Source organism: Mercenaria mercenaria, chromosome 17 (assembly GCF_021730395.1).
Source record: "Mercenaria mercenaria strain notata chromosome 17, MADL_Memer_1, whole genome shotgun sequence".
In the NCBI taxonomy this organism is placed as follows: Eukaryota; Metazoa; Mollusca; class Bivalvia; order Venerida; family Veneridae; genus Mercenaria; species Mercenaria mercenaria.
Window position 1 is genome coordinate 69,591,811 of NC_069377.1, and position 18,525 is coordinate 69,610,335.

At 36.9% G+C, this 18,525-nt stretch overlaps 1 protein-coding gene across 2 annotated transcripts in view; it reads right to left on the reverse strand.

Moving 5' to 3' along the window:
- Positions 1-18,525, reverse strand: part of LOC123537057 (angio-associated migratory cell protein-like) — a 60,987-nt gene that overhangs the window by 4,563 nt on the left and 37,899 nt on the right. For both annotated transcript variants that reach the window (XM_053528549.1, XM_053528548.1), the window contains 9 exons: positions 16,704-16,826; positions 13,922-14,041; positions 11,153-11,292; positions 10,592-10,736; positions 8,486-8,569; positions 7,098-7,213; positions 5,227-5,300; positions 1,374-1,464; positions 826-980 (listed from right to left, as the gene is read on the reverse strand). In XM_053528549.1, the coding sequence (XP_053384524.1) occupies positions 826-980; positions 1,374-1,464; positions 5,227-5,300; positions 7,098-7,213; positions 8,486-8,569; positions 10,592-10,736; positions 11,153-11,292; positions 13,922-14,041; positions 16,704-16,826 (1,048 nt within the window). The remainder of the gene's footprint in view (positions 1-825; positions 981-1,373; positions 1,465-5,226; positions 5,301-7,097; positions 7,214-8,485; positions 8,570-10,591; positions 10,737-11,152; positions 11,293-13,921; positions 14,042-16,703; positions 16,827-18,525) is intronic.

The window sequence follows — 18,525 nt, forward strand, 5'->3', positions numbered from 1 at the left end:
AACTCACACTGAAAAGTCCTGAAAGTTGTAATCAACCAGTGCATGACATGTTCTAAATATTGGACACAGCCTCTCAAACACAGAGACGCACTTAAAGTTTGAATGATTTTTGCAGCACTAGAGGATTTGGGTTGTTTATGGGCATTTTGATTGAGGCTGCACGCTTATGGACATCTGAATTCTAGTATTTTGTTACATTGTCATTTACAGGACTCACAACCCGTCACGAAATTATTACATGTTGCGGTTGGTGTTCTATGCAGCCGCGGTCTGTTAACAGACCATTTTTTTCATTAAAAGTCCTCATTAGCCTTTAGGTCTTTTAATAATCCTGATAATATTTCCTTTTGTCGCCGCAACCAGCTGTTCTAAGCTCTTTAACAACCTTCAATAAACCTCTACTTTCTAGTGCTGTATTTCTATGGGCGCAGCCATTGTTAGTGACGGAGTAAATGATACACGTATTCCGATTGGCCTTAGTATACACCGGTAATTTTGATTGGTCGATTTAAGTGACGTAGTGTATATTAATAAGACAGTCTCGGAAAAACCCAGGATACTGACATTATAGGAGAATCCAAAGCCAATCGCCGGCTGGGCGACTATTTCGGAAAATTGACTCGACCAGCTTCAAATCTGGTCGCACTGGGCGACTGGGCGAGTGTTAATTTATATCCCTGATTTTTAGAGGTGTATGGAGATTTCACTGTAAAATTTGTTGAGGTGTATAGAAGTTTCTGTTTGTTGTATTATGTTCTTTTAACACCTGGTACAATACAGACTGAGGAAACAGTGTAGTTTGAATTCTAGTCTCTGAACTCTTACTTTGAGATATCAAATCCAAGAATAGAATCTTTATGTCCTGTCCATGTTGATGTAAGCTCTCCATTTCTAGCATTCCATAGCCGTACAGCGCCATCTAGACAACTTGTATACACTAAGGGAGATAACTTGTCCCACTGTAAGCTTACTATACCAGCCTGCAAAACAATAAATAGAACACTGAGCTGCCTTTTGAAAGAAAGTTATACAGCTCCAACTTAACTGATGTGGTAACAGTTTTCAGCATTATTTCAATAACGAAACTTTAATGTCTCAAACTCAACATATTTCTTGAACTCTCAAGATTTGTTTTTAACCCCTACATCCTGAACTTGACAGCAATCACTAATTTTCATTCAACCAACACTTAACTTGACAGCACCTATATCCAAATTGACAGCACATTTATTTAACTTGACATCACCAATATTTAACCTGACAGCACCAAAATTTAATTTGACATTACAAATATTAAACTTGATAGCACCAACACTTAACTTGACAAGACCAAAATTACTTGACAGCACCAATATTTATTTTTTTAGTCTTACATCATGGGGACATCTATGTCTACAGATCTGTGTGTTAGTGTCCCATATACTTAAAACCCCTGCCACTGTTCCTGTTGCTGCAAATGCATGCCTGAAAGTAAACACAAGTTTTGGTTTATTAACAAGCTGTTTATAAATTCCAAAACTCAAGAGTTAAACACTTTGCTGTAAGTTTCAAAAATCAGAAGTTACATCATAGGTTTCTTATTTTTTCATTCAATTAAAGATCCATTGAAAAATATGGTCTCTAGAGAGGTCACAAGGTTTTTCTATTATTTGACCTATTGACCTAGTTTTTTAAGGCACGTGACCCGGTTTCAAACTTGACCTAGATATCATCAAGGTGAACATTCTGACCAATTTTCATGAAGATCCATTCAAGGGTATGGCGTCTAGAGAGGTCACAAGGTTTTTCTATTTCAAGACCTACTGACCTAGTTTTTGATCGCAGTTGACCCAGTTTCAAACTTGACCTAGATATCATCAAGATAAACATTCAGACCAACTTTCATACAGATCCCATGAAAAATATGGCCTTTAGAGAGGTCACAACGTTTTTTCATTATTTGACCTACTGACCTACTTTTTGAAGGCACGTGACCCACTTTCGAACTTGACTTAGATATCATCAAGGTGAACATTCTGACCAATTTTTATGAATATCCATTCATAAGTATGGCCTCTAGAGAGGTCACAAGGTTTTTCTATTTTTAGACCTACTGACCTAGTTTTTGACCGCACATGACCCTGTTTCGAATTTGACCTAGATATCATCAAGATGAACATTCAGACCAACTTTCATGAAGATCCATTGAAAAATATGGCCTTTAGAAAGGTCACAAGGTTTCTCTATTATTTGACCTACTGACCTAGTTTTTGATGGCACGTGACCCACTTTGAACTTGACTTAGATATCATCAAGGTGAACATTCTGACAAATTTTCATGAAGATTTCATGAAATATATGGCCTCTAGAGAGGTCACAAGGTTTTTCTATTTTTAGATCTACTGACCTAGTTTTTAACCGCACGTGACCCAGTTTTGAACTTGACCTAGATATCATCAAGATGACCATTCAGACCAACTTTCACACAGATCCCATGAAAAATATGGCCTTTAGAGAGGTCACAAGGTTTTTCTATTATTTGACCTACTGACCTAGTTTTTGATGGCACGTGACCCAGTTTCGAACCTGACCTAGATATCATCAAGGTGAACGTTCTGACCAATTTTCATGAAGATCTTGTGAAATATATGGCCTCTAGAAAGGTCACAAGGATTTTCTATTTTTAGACCTACTGACCTAGTTTTTGATGGCACGTGACCCAGTTTCGAACTTGATCTAGAAATCATTATATGTATACTTTTCGCGGACGACGTCGCGAACTGTGCAGAAACAGCGGTCGAACTTCAGTTACAACTAAATTCAATAGCGCAATTTTGCGAAGACACCGGTATGACTATAAACCAGCAAAAAACGGAAATAATTGTTTTCAGAAACGGAGGACCGCTTCGAACATATGAAAAATGGTTTTACAATAATAGTCCAGTGAATGTTAAATCGATGTATAAATTTATGGGGTTGATTTTTACGCCAAAATTAACTTGGTCTAAAGCGCAATCAAAGCTTGCTGCACAGGCTCGAAAATCTATTTATGCTATAAAGGCTTATCAGAAATCTTTTGGTGCATTCTCACATAATGAATATTTTAAGCTGTTCGATTCAATGGTTAAACCCATACTTACTTATGGGGCTGAAATATATGGAACAGAAGTATGTCACATATTGGAGCAGGTTCAAATTCAATATTGTAAGCAGTTTTTGGGAGTTAATAATTACGTAAATGATAGTGTTGCCCTTGGTGAATGTGGAAGATTACCTTTGTGCATTGATCATCATGTAAAATGTATTAAGTACTGGTGTAAATTACTTGCCATGTCTGACGCACGATATCCCAAAAATTGTTATATTATGTTGAAAAGGCACGATGAAATAGGAAGACAGAATTGGGCTAGCGCTGTCAAAAATTTGTTGTATCGCTATGGCTTTGGTTTTGTATGGCTAAGTCAAGAGGTCGGTGATGTTAGCAATTTTATTTGTGTCTTTAAACAAAGATTAATTGACTGTATGAATCAAATGTGGCATGATAATATTCATAGCTCGACTCGTTGTGATACATACAAACATTTTAAAACTTGTTTAAATCCCGAAAGGTATTTGTGCTTGAACTTACCATTCTATGTTAGAAAATCACTTGCAAGATTTAGATGTTCTAGCCATAAATTTGCTATTGAGACTGGTCGCCATTTTGCAATTCCAAGAGAAGATCGAATATGTAGATATGTTTCATTAATTTTGATATTGAATGCATAGAAGATGAATTCCACGTATTTTTTAAATGTTACAAATATAGGCAAGAAAGACAAATTTTTATATATTCCTGGTATGCTGGTGGAAATGAATTCCCTCATTTTATTAATCTCATGCAATCTTTAAATGATGATAGAATTAAATACATTGCTTTTTATGTTAACGCTATTATGAAGCTAAAGGATAATGAATAGTTACATTTCTGTGCACAACTCATATCATTATATTTGTTTTATTGTAATATTGTATTATGGGCCGGAGGCCTTTATTTACAAAATAAACTTTGTTCTTGTTCTTGTTGTTCTAGAAATCATCAAGATGAACATTCAGACCAACTTTCATACAGATCCCATGAAAAATATGGCCTTTAAAGAGGTCACAAGGTTTTTCTATTATTTGACCTACTGACCTAGTTTTTGAAGGCACGTGACCCAGTTTCGAACTTGACCTAGATATCATCAAGGTGAACGTTCTGACCAACTTTCATGAAGATCTTGTGAAATATATGGCCTCTAGAGAGGTCACAAGGTTTTTCTATTTTTAGACCTACTGACCTAGTTTTTGACCGCACGTGACCCAGTTTCGAACTTGACCTAGATATCATCAAGATGAACATTCTGACCAATTTTCATGAAGATCCATTGAAAATTATGGCCTCTAGAGAGGTCACAAGGTTTTTCTATTTTTAGACCTACTGACCTAGTTTTTGACGGCACGTGACCCAGTTTCGAACTTGACCTAGATATCATCAAGATGAACATTCTGACCAACTTTCATAAAGATCCCATGAAAAATGTGACCTCTAGAGTGGTCACAAGCAAAAGTTTACGGACGGACGCACGGACGGACGATGGACACCGCGCGATCACAAAAGCTCACCTTGTCACTTTGTGACAGGTGAGCTAAAAACAACAAAATTATGAATAGCACTATGCTTTTGTATTATTATCTTCAGGTACTGCCCATATTATCGTTACTATTCAATGAGTACTGTTTTATTCTATATTCAGCTATAAAATCAACCAACCAGATAGGGTCGTCTATTATCTCACTGTTTCTCACTACCCTGCCTCACTGCAACAACATTTATGCTTTATAACATATACACAGGAGTTTTTGTAGGATTTTACTTGGCACATGACACAATTTAGGTAAAACAGGAACATTTCAGCTCAACAGTGAAACCACCACAGGTGCCACTCTGAGTATTATTATAGGCATAAAGTGACACCTGGGTAAAACCACAGATCGAATTGGCTAACTCAACAGCTTGCAGGGTCTTGAAAACAAAGCAGTGAGGGGGCAAGTAATCTGAAGGCAGTGACCTTAATTACTCGCAGTCCCCCAAAAGGTACATTCAGATGCCTTTCTCTTAATAGGATCCTTCATAAAAGTTATAACTTTAAGTCATCATACCCTAACCAAAGTGCTTTTTATAAAGAGGGTATGATAAATACACTAGCCGATGTAACTCAAGCTTACGTGGGTGAAAATCCTACAGCCTCAACAGAATTTTCCTCTGCACCTGGCGATGAACAGTCAAATGTTGCTAAAACCTGCAGAAAAACAATGACATTTTTACAACAACTTTCCTTGTCATATATATTGCAGAAGTTACCATTTTCTCTGGTAAAAAGCATGTAGATGAAGGTCTATTTTGATTTACAAAAGAAACAATCATAGTAAACTATCACAGTAGTGCTTAAGGATTAAATGTTCAAGAGTTAACGTGATACGTTCGTAACCATTTGCCATTAAAATACAAGGATATGCATAAACATCAAAACATCTGTATGGACATTTCAACTGTTGACATAAATACTAAAATTGATATTTTGTTCAACACTAACGGTGTACTTTTTTATATATTCAAATGAAAAATTATTCATAGAACAATTATACAGTTCTACTTGAAACTGACAAGTTCTTTCTAAGTGTCTTTGCCATAGACCCTTTTCTTACTTGTATTTCGTACAACACAATTTTGCTTTGCACATTACAGTACTGTTTCACCATGATACAATACTACATTACACCAAGACAATACCATTTCACACTGACCTAATATCAGTTCGCACTGACACAATGCAACTTCACACTGACACAATACAACTTCACACTGACTCAATACAACTTCACACTGACACAATACAACTTCACACTGACATAATACTACTTCACACTGACACAATACTACTTCACACTGTCTCAAAACAACTTCACACTGACACAATACAACTTCACACTGACACAATACAACTTCACACTGACACAATACAATTTAACACTGACTCAATACAACTTCACACTGACACAATACTACTTCACACTGCCTCAATACAACTTCACACTGACACAATACAACTTCACACTGACAAAATACTACTTCACACTGCCTCAATACAACTTCACACTGACTCAATACAACTTTACACTGACTCAATACAACTTCACACTGACACAATACTACTTCACACTACCTCAATACAACTTCACACTGACATAATACAACTTCACACGGACACAATACAACTTCACACTGACTCAATACAACTTTACACTGACACAATACTACTTCACACTGACTCAATACAACTTCACACTGACATAATACAACTTCACACAGACACAATACAACTTCACACTGACTCAATATAACTACACTCAGACACAATACTACTTCACACTGACACAATGCTACTTCACACTGACACAATACAACTTCACACTGACTCAATAGTACTTCACACTGACTCAATATAACTACACTCAGACACAATACAACTTCACACTGACTCAATATAACTACACTCAGAAACAATACTACTTCACACTGACACAATACAACTTCACACTGACTCAATATAACTACACTCAGACACAATGCTACTTCACATTGACTCAATATAACTACACTCAGAAACAATACTACTTAACACTGACACAATACAACTTCACACTGACTCAATATAACTAAACTCAGACACAATGCTACTTCACACTGACTCTATATAACTACACTCAGACACAATACTACTTCACACTGACTCAATATAACTACACTCAGACACAATACTACTTCACACTGACACAATACAACTTCACACTGACTCAATATAACTACACTCAGACACAATGCTTCTTCACACTGACACAATACAACTTCATACTGACTCAATACTAACACAGCGCTACTTCACCTATTAACACGGCACTATTTCATACACTAACACAGCATTATTTTACACACGAATGCAGCACTATTTCATATACTAACACATCACTTCTTCACATACATACAGCACTGTTCCATACACTAACAGCACTATTTCACACTGAAGAAGAGTACTAACCTTAGCTGTTGCTCCATTTATAACTTTAGCAGTGACATCTGTCGACCCAGAAATTATCAGATTATTTAGTGGGTTTACATCTAATGACAACACTGTAGACTTGTGTGCTAAATTACCTACATGAAGATAAAGGACAATAAAATTTTAATAGAAATCATAAAGAATGGCAATATGTAAAAGTAAAACTAAATGTTTCCATCTCCTAGGTAGCTGTGTCATTTTTTCAAATCCATTCAGGTCTGGTTGATGTTTCTGCAATTTCTAGAAGACTTTAATAGGAAAAATAAACTGAATTTATAAGTATTTAACCTGTTCATTACCACGATCTAGAGAAAGAATCTAAGATGTTCAAAAATAGTGTCTAAAACCCTATTTCCTTCAAATAACCAAAACTTATTTCACAAAAAGTTTTTGTTTATATCACTAACTGAGGTTTTGATGCTTTTTCTTATACTTGTGGTCGCAAAGAATGGCAACTCTTGCCTCAAGTACGTATTTTTCAGGTACTTACAAGCATAGATATATCTACTACCGGTAGTTTATTCCCCTTGCACTATCACAATAGAGTAGAAAATGAAAATGATTTATGACACAATAGTATCTGATTTTTACCAGAAAAACAATAAGGATATTTTTGTCTGTGTATGATTTAACTTTGCTTTGAACACTGCTTCAGCTGTTTCTGTCAGTATATTTATTTTTAACATTTAATTTTTTTAACAATTGGATAATAAAGCAAAGTATCACTTTTTGTTTTTGTTGGGTTTAACGTCGTACCGACACAATTTAGGTCATATGGTACCTTTCAAGCTTTGATGCTGGAGGAAGACCCAAGGTGCCCCTCCGAGCATTATTTCATCACAGGCGGGCACCTGGGTACCACCACCAACCTTACATAAGCCAAAAACCAAACTTTCACTCAGTACTTCACAGTGAAGATAATACATTTTTGCTTTCAACTCAATGTCATAAATTTATGAACAGGTGTTGTAGTACATACCTGGAAAGATCTGTATTACATATACATCCATGATCATAAATCATATAGTTAACACATTTACATTTCATCAAAAGTCTCGAGAATTTCTGAAAAATTAATTTTCCCATTTAACTTTTTAAGCAAACTGGCTTTAGAGACTTGACTGTATAAGGAATGGAACTTGGTTTTGCAACTTTTATCCAAAAAAGAATTACACTGGAATAAACTGTGTAGAAAATGCAGACAGTAACATGCATCTGTGAGGCATGTAAGCATGTGCATCCGAGCTAGATGATCCTTTTAGGTCTATAACATCATTGTAATTCTTGTATAATTTGGACACAATCACAATATACAGGTTCAGCGAGTGAAATGCAGTTTTGCACTGTAAATGATAAAGATGTATTACCGGTGACAGTATGCTGTACTGTTCCTGATTTGAGGTCCCACAATTTTATTGAACCATCATCATAACCTACACACATTCTTTTCCCTGAAATAAAATAACAATTTTAAGCATCTGGTCCTGAACTGTACATTCCCTGAAAACAACAAGAGTTGTTTGTGAAACATGTATGCTCCCAAAGATGGCCTGTCCCATTTTAAGTCTTTAGATTGCTATTACTCTGCCCTTTGACCTACTGACCTCTAACATAACAGGAGTCATGATTTACTGACCATAGGCAATCATCTTATGAAGTTTTTGGATTGCAGGCCAAAACTTTCTTAAGTTACTGAGCTGAAACTATTTTCAAGGTCAAAATCATTGTGACCTTGACCTTGAACCTACTGACTCAAAACAATAGACCATAGGCAATCATCTTATGAAGTTTGAAGGCATTAAGCCAAAGAGTTATCATTTTCAGTTTCAAAGAGACCATTATCTTTGACTAATGACCCACAAAACAATATGGAACATCTATTGTCCATCATATAAAGTTTAAAAACAGTATGCCAAAGTGATCCTAAGTTGTTGAGAGGAAACTGTATTCAATTTCAATATCATTGAGGCCTTAAACTTTAATTTACTGACCCCTAGAATTATAGGGGTCATCTGCTGACCACAGGCAATCATCCCAGGAAGTTTGACCACCATAGGCGAGTGTTCTGCTGCTGAACAGAAACCATTTTCAGTGTCAAGGTCACTGTGACCTTAACCTTTGACCTGCTGACCCCCAAAACAATACAAATCATCTACTGACCACAGCCAATTTTCCTATTAAGTCTCACTATTCCAGGACAAAGCATTCTCTAGATATTGAATGGAAACCAAATGGTCGACAGACCAACAGAAGGACAGACTGACAATATGCAATATACTTTTCCTGAAACAGATAATTTGTTGTCAGTACTGAATGCATCAACTTGATATTTTGCTTGGTTGTGTTCTATGCTTCCAAAGGATCTTCTTTGACCTAAAGATTTTATTGTAACAACAGCAGTCTTTAAAATACAAAATGGCAGCTCTAAAAAGTCTCCTGGTACTTGGCCTCAATGTTGTTAGTTTCTGGAATCATGGACACCATCAATTTTCACTGTAACAGAAGTCTACTTAAGCTAGTGCTACTGGGAGGGGTGCTGCACATTTCATTGCCTATCACGAACAAACAATCATACTGAGTGTGCTTTTATTTTGCTTGGTTGCGTTGAATGCTTCCAAAGAATCTTGAATATAGTAGAAAAATACCACCAAACATGAAACACTATTACAATTTCTTTTTCCCCCCAAAGAATCTTCAAAAATTTTCAATAGATTTTCTTTATCTATACACTTCTTAAAATAGATCATCTATTGTCAACACTGAATGCATGTATGACCTTGAACTGTAAGTCAAGGGGCACAAATTTGATTTTGTATTCAAAATGGACCAAGTTGCACCTAACTTAAGCTACCACTAACCATAACTGTGTCCTACTTCAATTCTTAATATATCATTAAAACTTAAATGAATTATATATGGAACTCATTTAATAAATTCCACAAGAAAGATGTAACATCCTCTCTCTCCACAGGTAATGGAAATGCTACTTCAGTCGAGACCTATTGATGGGTAAACCAAATCTTTAAAAACTAGAGATGCTTTTGAGAAAAGTGCATGTCTCCCACAACTGCCTTGTTTGTCTAGATGGGCTGGACGAGTGAACCCAATCATGGCCTAGACGACTGGATCCAATCAGTAATTCAAGGGCCATAATTCAAAAGTGCCTGGGCGGATTTGGCTAGTTATCGAACTTGGCCGAGGTCTTATGGTCAAACACATTTTGTTCAAGTCTGGTGAAGATCGGATGAGAAATGTTCAACTTAAGAGTGCGAACAAGCTTTATGACAGACAGACAGACTGACAGACTGACAGACACACAGACTGGAGTAAATCAATATGTCTATAATAAATTTGCTAATTATGACCCTATCCGTAAAAGAATTAAACATTAACAAATAACTATAAATCATTTGTAACATTAAGTTTACTAAATCCCGCCATTTTTCAGTCCAGTCATGAAATGTCAGACATACCGTCGGCAAGGACGACCCCACAGGAGGCTGTACAACCATGACTCTGTAATGTTTTACAATCCCCACTAGGTATCTTCCACATCCACACATCTCCATCCACAGTGCCCAGAAACAATACATGTGACGCAGGATGCCACTTCATCCACTGTATTGTAATACATATACTGTATATTGATTACTATTAACAAAAATTTCATTTTCGCTTCAATGCGCAATGACAGTGACAAGCAAATTGAAAACTTTTGTGAACCTTAAAAAGCCTTATCTCCAGCAGTATAAACAACCTCAGACAGTGATATCTTATCAACGTTCAGCAGTCTGTTGTCTACCAAACAGCACAATAGTGGTATGAAAATATGCTCCTTTTTTACTATCCAATGACTAGAAAGAACTTTCATTTAAAAGTTAATGGCCAACTTATTTTCATATTTCCTAGCTGCTAAAACTGACCCGTTTATTTTATTAAGTGGAGCAATATACTCTTTCATGGCAAAACCTAAATCCCTAAACAGGTCAATCAATGATCATGTACAACCTACACTTATAAAAACTTAAACTGACCTCAGCATCTGAACATTCGAAGGTAAACACCAGTTCTTTTGTTGCAACTTTCCAAACGATTACAAGTCCTGAGAGATCTGCCGTTGCCACGTAAACACCATCATGGCTAAACCCTGTACATGTAACAGAGTCCTTGTGACCTGAAGAATTTATAGATAAAATATCAAGTAATTATGTATCTATTGTATCTCAGAATTTTGGACCAATCAACTGATAAAATAAATCCAACAACATTTACCTGTGTTATCTTGTACAGGTAAGACAGAGAATCAACATTTTTCATATTAGTCAGGTATAAAGTGTTAAGAAAATACCTCAGTGCCTCAACTGAAGCTGACTTTGAACAAATGTTGTTATCAGATAAGACTTGTATAAATCATATATAGCAAACCAGGTTTCAAAATATTAAAAACAAGAGGACCATGATGGTCCTGAATCGCTCACCTCTTCCCACATGACCCAGTTTTGAGTATGACATCGTTTTTTCTATTATTTGAAATAGTGACCTAGTTTTTGAGCTCATGTGACCCAGTTTTGAACCTGACCTAGATATTATCAAGATAAAAATTCTGACCAATTTTCATGAAGATCCATTGAAAAATATGGTCTCTAGAGAGGTCACAAGGTTTTTCTATTATTTGACCTATTGACCTAGTTTTCGAAGGTACGTGACCCTGTTTTAAACTTTACCTAGATATCATCAAGATGAAAATTCAGGTCAATTTTCATGAAGATCCATTGAAAAATATGGCCTCTAGAGAGGTCAAAAGATTTTAATAACTTTAGACCTAGGTTTTTCTATTATTTGACCTACTGACCTAGTTTTTGATGGCACGTGACCCACTTTCGAACTTGACCTAGATATCATCAAGATGAACATTCAGACCAAAATTTATGGAGATCCATTCACAAGTATGGCCTCTAGAGAGGTCACAAGGTTTTTCTATTTTTAGACCTACTGACCTAATTTTTGACCGCACATGACCCTGTTTGGAACTTAACCTAAATATCATCAAGATGAACATTCAGACCAATTTTCATACAGATCCCATGAAAAATATGGCCTTTAGAGAGGTCACAAGGTTTTTCTATTATTTGACCTACTGACCTAGTTTTTGAGGGCACATGACCGTCATTCGAACTTGACCTAGATATCATCAAGATGAACATTCAGACCAATTTTCATACAGATCCCATGAAAAATATGGTCTCTAGAGAGGTCACAAGGTTTTTCTATTATTTGACCTACTGACGTAGTTTTTGATGGCACGTGACCCAGTTTCGAACTTAACCTAGATATCATCAAGGTGAACATTCTGATCAATTTTCATGAAGATCTCATGAAATATATGGCCTCTAGAGAGGTCACAAGGTTTTTCTATTTTTAGACCTACTGACCTAGTTTTTGACTGCACGTGACCCGTTTCAAACTTGACCTAGATATCATCAAGATGAACAATCAGACAAACTTTCATACAGATCCCATGAAAAATATGGCCTTTAGAGAGGTCACAAGGTTTTTCTATTATTTGACCTACTGACCTAGTTTTTGATGACACGTGACCCAGTTTCGAACTTGACCTAGATATCATCAAGATGAACATTCTGACCAATTTTTATGGTGATCCATTTACAAGTATGGCCTCTAAAGAGGTCACAAGGTTTTTCTATTTTTAGACCTTCTGACCTAGTTTTTGACCGCACATGACCCTGTTTCGAACTTGACCTAGATATCATCAAGATGAACATTCAGACCAATTTTCATACAGATCCCATGAAAAATATGGCCTTTAGAAAGGTCACAAGGTTTTTTTATTATTTGACCTACCGACCTAGTTTTTGATGGCATGTGACCCATTTTCGAACTTGACCTAGATATCAAGATGAACATTCAGACCAACTTTCATACAGATCCCATGAAAATTATGGCCTCTAGAGAGGTCACAAGGTTTTTCTATTATTTGACCTACTGACCTAGTTTTTTAAGCGCGTGACCCATTTTCAAACTTGACCTAGATATCATCACGGTGAACATTCTGACCAATTTTCATGAAGATCTCATGAAATATATGGCCTCTAGAGAGGTCACAAGGTTTTTCTATTTTTAAACAACTGACCTAGTTTTTAACCGCACTTGACTCAGTTTCGAACTTGACCTAGATATCATCAAGATGAACATTCAGACCAACTTTCATACAGATCCCATGAAAAATATGGCCTTTAAAGAGGTCACAAGGTTTTTCTATTTTTAGACCTACTGACCTAGTTTTTGATGGCACGTGACCCAGTTTCGAACTTGACCTAGATATCATCAAGATGAATATTCTGACTAATTTTCATGAAGATCTTGTGAAATATAAGGCCTCTAGAGAGGTCGCAAGGTTTTTCTATTTTTAGACCTAATGACCTAGTTTTTGATGGCACGTGACCCAGTTTCAAATTTGACCTAGATATCATCAACATAAACATTCTGACCAACTTTCATAAAGATCCCATGAAAAATGTGACCTCTAGAGTGGTCACAAGCAAAAGTTTACGGACGCACGACGGACGACGGACACCGCACGATCACAAAAGCTCACCTTGTCACTTTGTGACAGGTGAGCTAAAAAAACAACTCTGAATTGATTATATGCCATGAAGATTTATCTACTCAAACTAAGCCTTTGTTGTGTTTTTAAAAATATGAAAGCATAGTTCTGCTAGTATATATTTTTCCTTAAATCACAAAGCAGGGGAAATTACACCTCTCTAAAAGTGACAACTAACCTGTACATTCAAACACCACCTCACCAGTTGACAACTTCCACACATATGCCTTATCATCTTGTCCTCCAGTCACCGCAAGATCACATGTCTGTGGGTCTATACTCACGCTAAATACAGCATCTAAAGTGTAAAATAAAATTATCTATAAAACTAGAGCTGCTTTTGAGAAAAGCGTATGTCTCCCACAACTGCCTAATCATCTAAATAGCAGAAATGTGCGACTAAGAGCACTGACATGAGTAAAAAAGCCGATTTTTGGTAATTCAAGGGCCATAATTCCAAAGTGCCTAGGCCGATTGGCTAGTTATCGAACCTGGCCAAGGACTTATGGTCAAACACATTTTGTTTAAGTTTGGTGATGATCGGATGAGAAATGTTCAATTTAGAGCGCAGACAAGAGTAAAAAGGCCGATTTTCAGTAATTCAAGGACCATAACTCGGAAGTGCCTGGACCGATTTGGCTAGTTATAAACCTTGGCCGAGATCTTATGGTCAAACACATTTTGTTAAAGTTTGGTCAAGATCAGATGAGAAATGTTTGACTTAGAGTGCAGACAAGATTTGTGACAGACAGACACAGACAAACACAGTAAATCAACATTTCCCCCACATAATGACTTTTCCTCCTTGACTATAGTAGCCTTACATGTCTGCTTGTGTAAGACAGCATTTTTCCTACCTGAGGGCTAACCCGTCCAGGCACTGGAAATTTCTGAGATGCTCTTGAGTGTCTCCCACCTAAGAGGCTAGTACCAGTCCTTCCCAGGAAAGACGGCTTTGAATATAGCAGTGCTACACACTGGGTAAGTTAAGAACCAGACTGTTTATTTCTGTTTATTTGCTCTCTACGTGGCTGCCTTTGCACTATGTTAAGCACCTTTGAACACAATTATCATGAAAAGGGCGCTATATAAATCTGGTAAAATACATTATATAAAACTAGAAATACATTCTGCATGCCCACGGGCAGAATGTCGTAGCCCGCCAGCACCTTTGGCCTCTGTGACCTTGACTTTAGACCTAGGGACCTGGTTCTTGCGCAAGACACTCCATCTCATAATGGTGAACAATCATGTCAAATTACATCAACAAGAGCTGTCGGAGGACAGCAACGCTCGACTATTCAACAGCCTTGTAAATTGAATGAATACAAAAGTCGAAAAAGGGGCATGATTTTGTAAAAATGGGAAAAAGGGTTATGGAACCTACACAGTGCTTATCAGCTCATGACAGTGACCAAGTGTGTGAAGTTTCAATCCTTTCCCGTAAGTGGATACTGAAATACCAGCTTACATACAAAAACTTAACCAAAAACAGCAAAGTCGAAAAAGGGGCATAATTTTGAAAAAATGCAAAGTAGAGTTATGGGACCTACACAGTGCATGTCAGATCATGACAGTTAACAAGTGTGAAAAGTTTCAATCCATTCCCATTAGTGGATACTGAGATACCAGCTTACATACAAAAACTTAACCAAAAACTGCTGTCAGAAAAAGGGGCATAATTTTGAAAAAATGCAAAGTAGAGTTATGGGACCTGCACAGTGCATGTCAAATTATGACAGTGAACAAGTGTGTGAAGTTTCAATCCATTCCCATTTGTGGGTACTGAGATACCAGCTTACATACAAAACCTTAACCAAGAATTTCTAAGTTGAAAAAGGGGCATAATTTTGTAAAAAAGCAAAATAGAGTTATGGAACCTGTGCAATTTAGGTCAGTTTATCACAGTGAATAAGTGTGTGAAGATTCAATCCATTCCCACAAGTGGTCACTGAGATACCAGCTTACATACAAAACCTTAACCAAGAATTTCTAAGTCGAAAAAGGGGCATAATTTTGTAAAAAGGAAAAATAGAGTTATGGAACCTGTGCAATGTAGGTCAGTTTATCACAGTAAATAAGTGTGTGAAGTTTCAATCCATTCCCGCAAGTGGTTACTGAGATACCAGCTTACATACAAAAACTTAACCAAGAATTTCTAAGTCGAAAAAGGGGCATAATTTTGTAAAAAAGCAAAATAGAGTTATGGAAACTGTGCAATGTAGGTCAGTTTATCACAGTGAATAAGTGTGTGAAGTTTCAATCCATTCCCACAAGTGGTTACTGAGATACCAGCTTACATACAAAACCTTAACCAAATCGGGACGCCGACGCCGACGCATGGGTGAGTCCAATAGCTCACTATTCTTTGAATAGTTGGGCTAAAAAATCACACCATGCATGAAGAAGAAATGCTCCTGACAAACTTCAATTTGACCTTTGACCTCAAAATGTGACCTTGACCTTTGAGATAGGAACATGGGGTTTGCACATGACACTCCTCCTTCTCATTGAGGTAAACATTCATGCCAAATATAAACAAGATTGGTCCATGCATGTCAAAGTTATGGTCTGGACAAAACAGGACGGACGGATGCATGCACGCACATACACCGACCTGCCAAAAGTGACGATTCTGTCGAGCTCACCGCAAGCGGGCTCGACAACAATGTTTATCCACTTTGTGCAGAGGGTTGGGAAAACAAATTACCTTGTTGTTTGTCATTTATCTGCATGTTTATCATTGCCTGTATCATTGTCATTTACCTGCACATTTTCTATTTACATGCATGCTTGTCATTTACCTCATGTCTGTCAGTAAACTATGTTTGTCATTTACCTGTTTATTTACTAGTATCCTTTACCTACATGTTTTGTCACTAACCTGCATGTTTGTAATTTACCTGCATTTTTGTCATTAACTTTTGTGTTTGTCATTTACCACTACATTTGTCATTTACCTGTATGTTTGTCAAACACCAGCTCTGCCATGTCCTTGATCTCTTCACCTCCACTGGCTCCTTCCATATCTTCCTCATCACTTTCATCATCAATATCAACATCATCCATGGCATCTACGACAACTGTAATAAAGAATATGATTAAACTTTGTGCATCATCTACATGTATAGTATCTATAACAATTTACAGAATATGAGTTAATTTCAAGCTTTATCCATGGTATCTACAACAAATGTAACACAGTAAATATAATTAAACTTAAAGCATCATCCATGGTATTTCAAATCACTATTGCCGTTACTCATTTCTACCTGTAGATGCTTACCTACTAATACTAGTTTTAAAGTGAAATGCTCTTCAGAATGCTAGAAAAACTTTATGCTCGGTAGATCACAAAAAATAATTGTTTTGAACTAAGAAATAACTAGAAATGTGTCACAGACACGGATGCTCCCGCAACATGAGAAAGGTCACAGGCATGGTACTGCTCACAAACTAAATGAAGGACCATTGGCCCTATTTATTTACCGAAAAAATATTGTAGGAAAACCAGAAAATTTAATAACCTGTGTACTGAAAATTGGCTAAGTTCAACCAAGGACTGTGACCTTGGCCTTTGAGCTAGTGAAATGGTTTTGCACATGACACATCGTCTATTCATGCTTATCATTTGTGTCAAATTATTTTGAAATCGGACCATGCATGTCAAAGTTATGGCCCGGACACAAAAAGTTCAACCAACCAAGGACTGTGACCTTTGAGCTAGTGAAATGGTTTTGTGCATGACATATCGTCTATCCATGCTTATTATTTGTGGCAAATTATCTTGAAATCAAACCATGCTTGTCAAAGTTATTGCCCGGACACGAACACCACCCTTTCCCGAACACACACAAATGGACAGGGGTAACATTATATGCCCCCACCCCCATTTTATGGCGGGGGCATAAAAAAACCATAATGACAGCTATATTTATTTATTATTACAGGGCCGTAATTCTGAAGTGCCTCGGGCTATTTCACCCAAATTTTCTCCTAGGATTTATACTGATCTCAAAAATGGTCTAGGCCGGGCTTCATAAAAACTGAGGAAATCCACGAATCCGCAGAAAATTCTCATCCCTGAGTGATGCAAGAAAAGTGATGCATATATTTCATATATATGTTTGGTATAGAATAGAACAAACAAAAGTATAGTGATTTGGAATACCCCATATTTAATTGATTGTTGTTTAATATATATCCAACTTTTTTACATGTATAATGATAAAATATTTATACATATGTATATATATAGTGTGATAGGTATATATTATACATCATGTCCATGTATTATTTATCAGTGTACATCACCTGACAACAAACTAGGACTCTCTTGAAGAGAGCATCTCTATATTTTCTCGGCAAAAATTAGCATTTCGAACGAATATTATGAATGTAAGACATACTTATACTGTGTTTATCCCTTGGAAAAAAAAAACAGGTAAATGATGTGTAGCAGTTCTCGTATCGGGTGGCCTTGGTAGCTCAATTGGTAGAGCATTGGCACGGTAAACCGAAGGTCCGAGGTTCGAATCCCGGTCAAGGCTGCACATTTTTCCTGAGACTGTTACATTTGGGGGCTCGTCCGGGATGCTCACCCTTGGAACCCATGCAAGGAGAGGCAGTTTGACTGGGGTGTGCATCTGAATTCGGTTAACAGTCTGTGGCAGACATTGGCCAGGAGTGCCAATGTCTGGCAATAAGAGGGAAGGTGTAGCAGTTCTCATATCAGGTGGCCTCAGTAGCTCAATTGGTAGAGCGTTGGCACGGTCAGCCAAA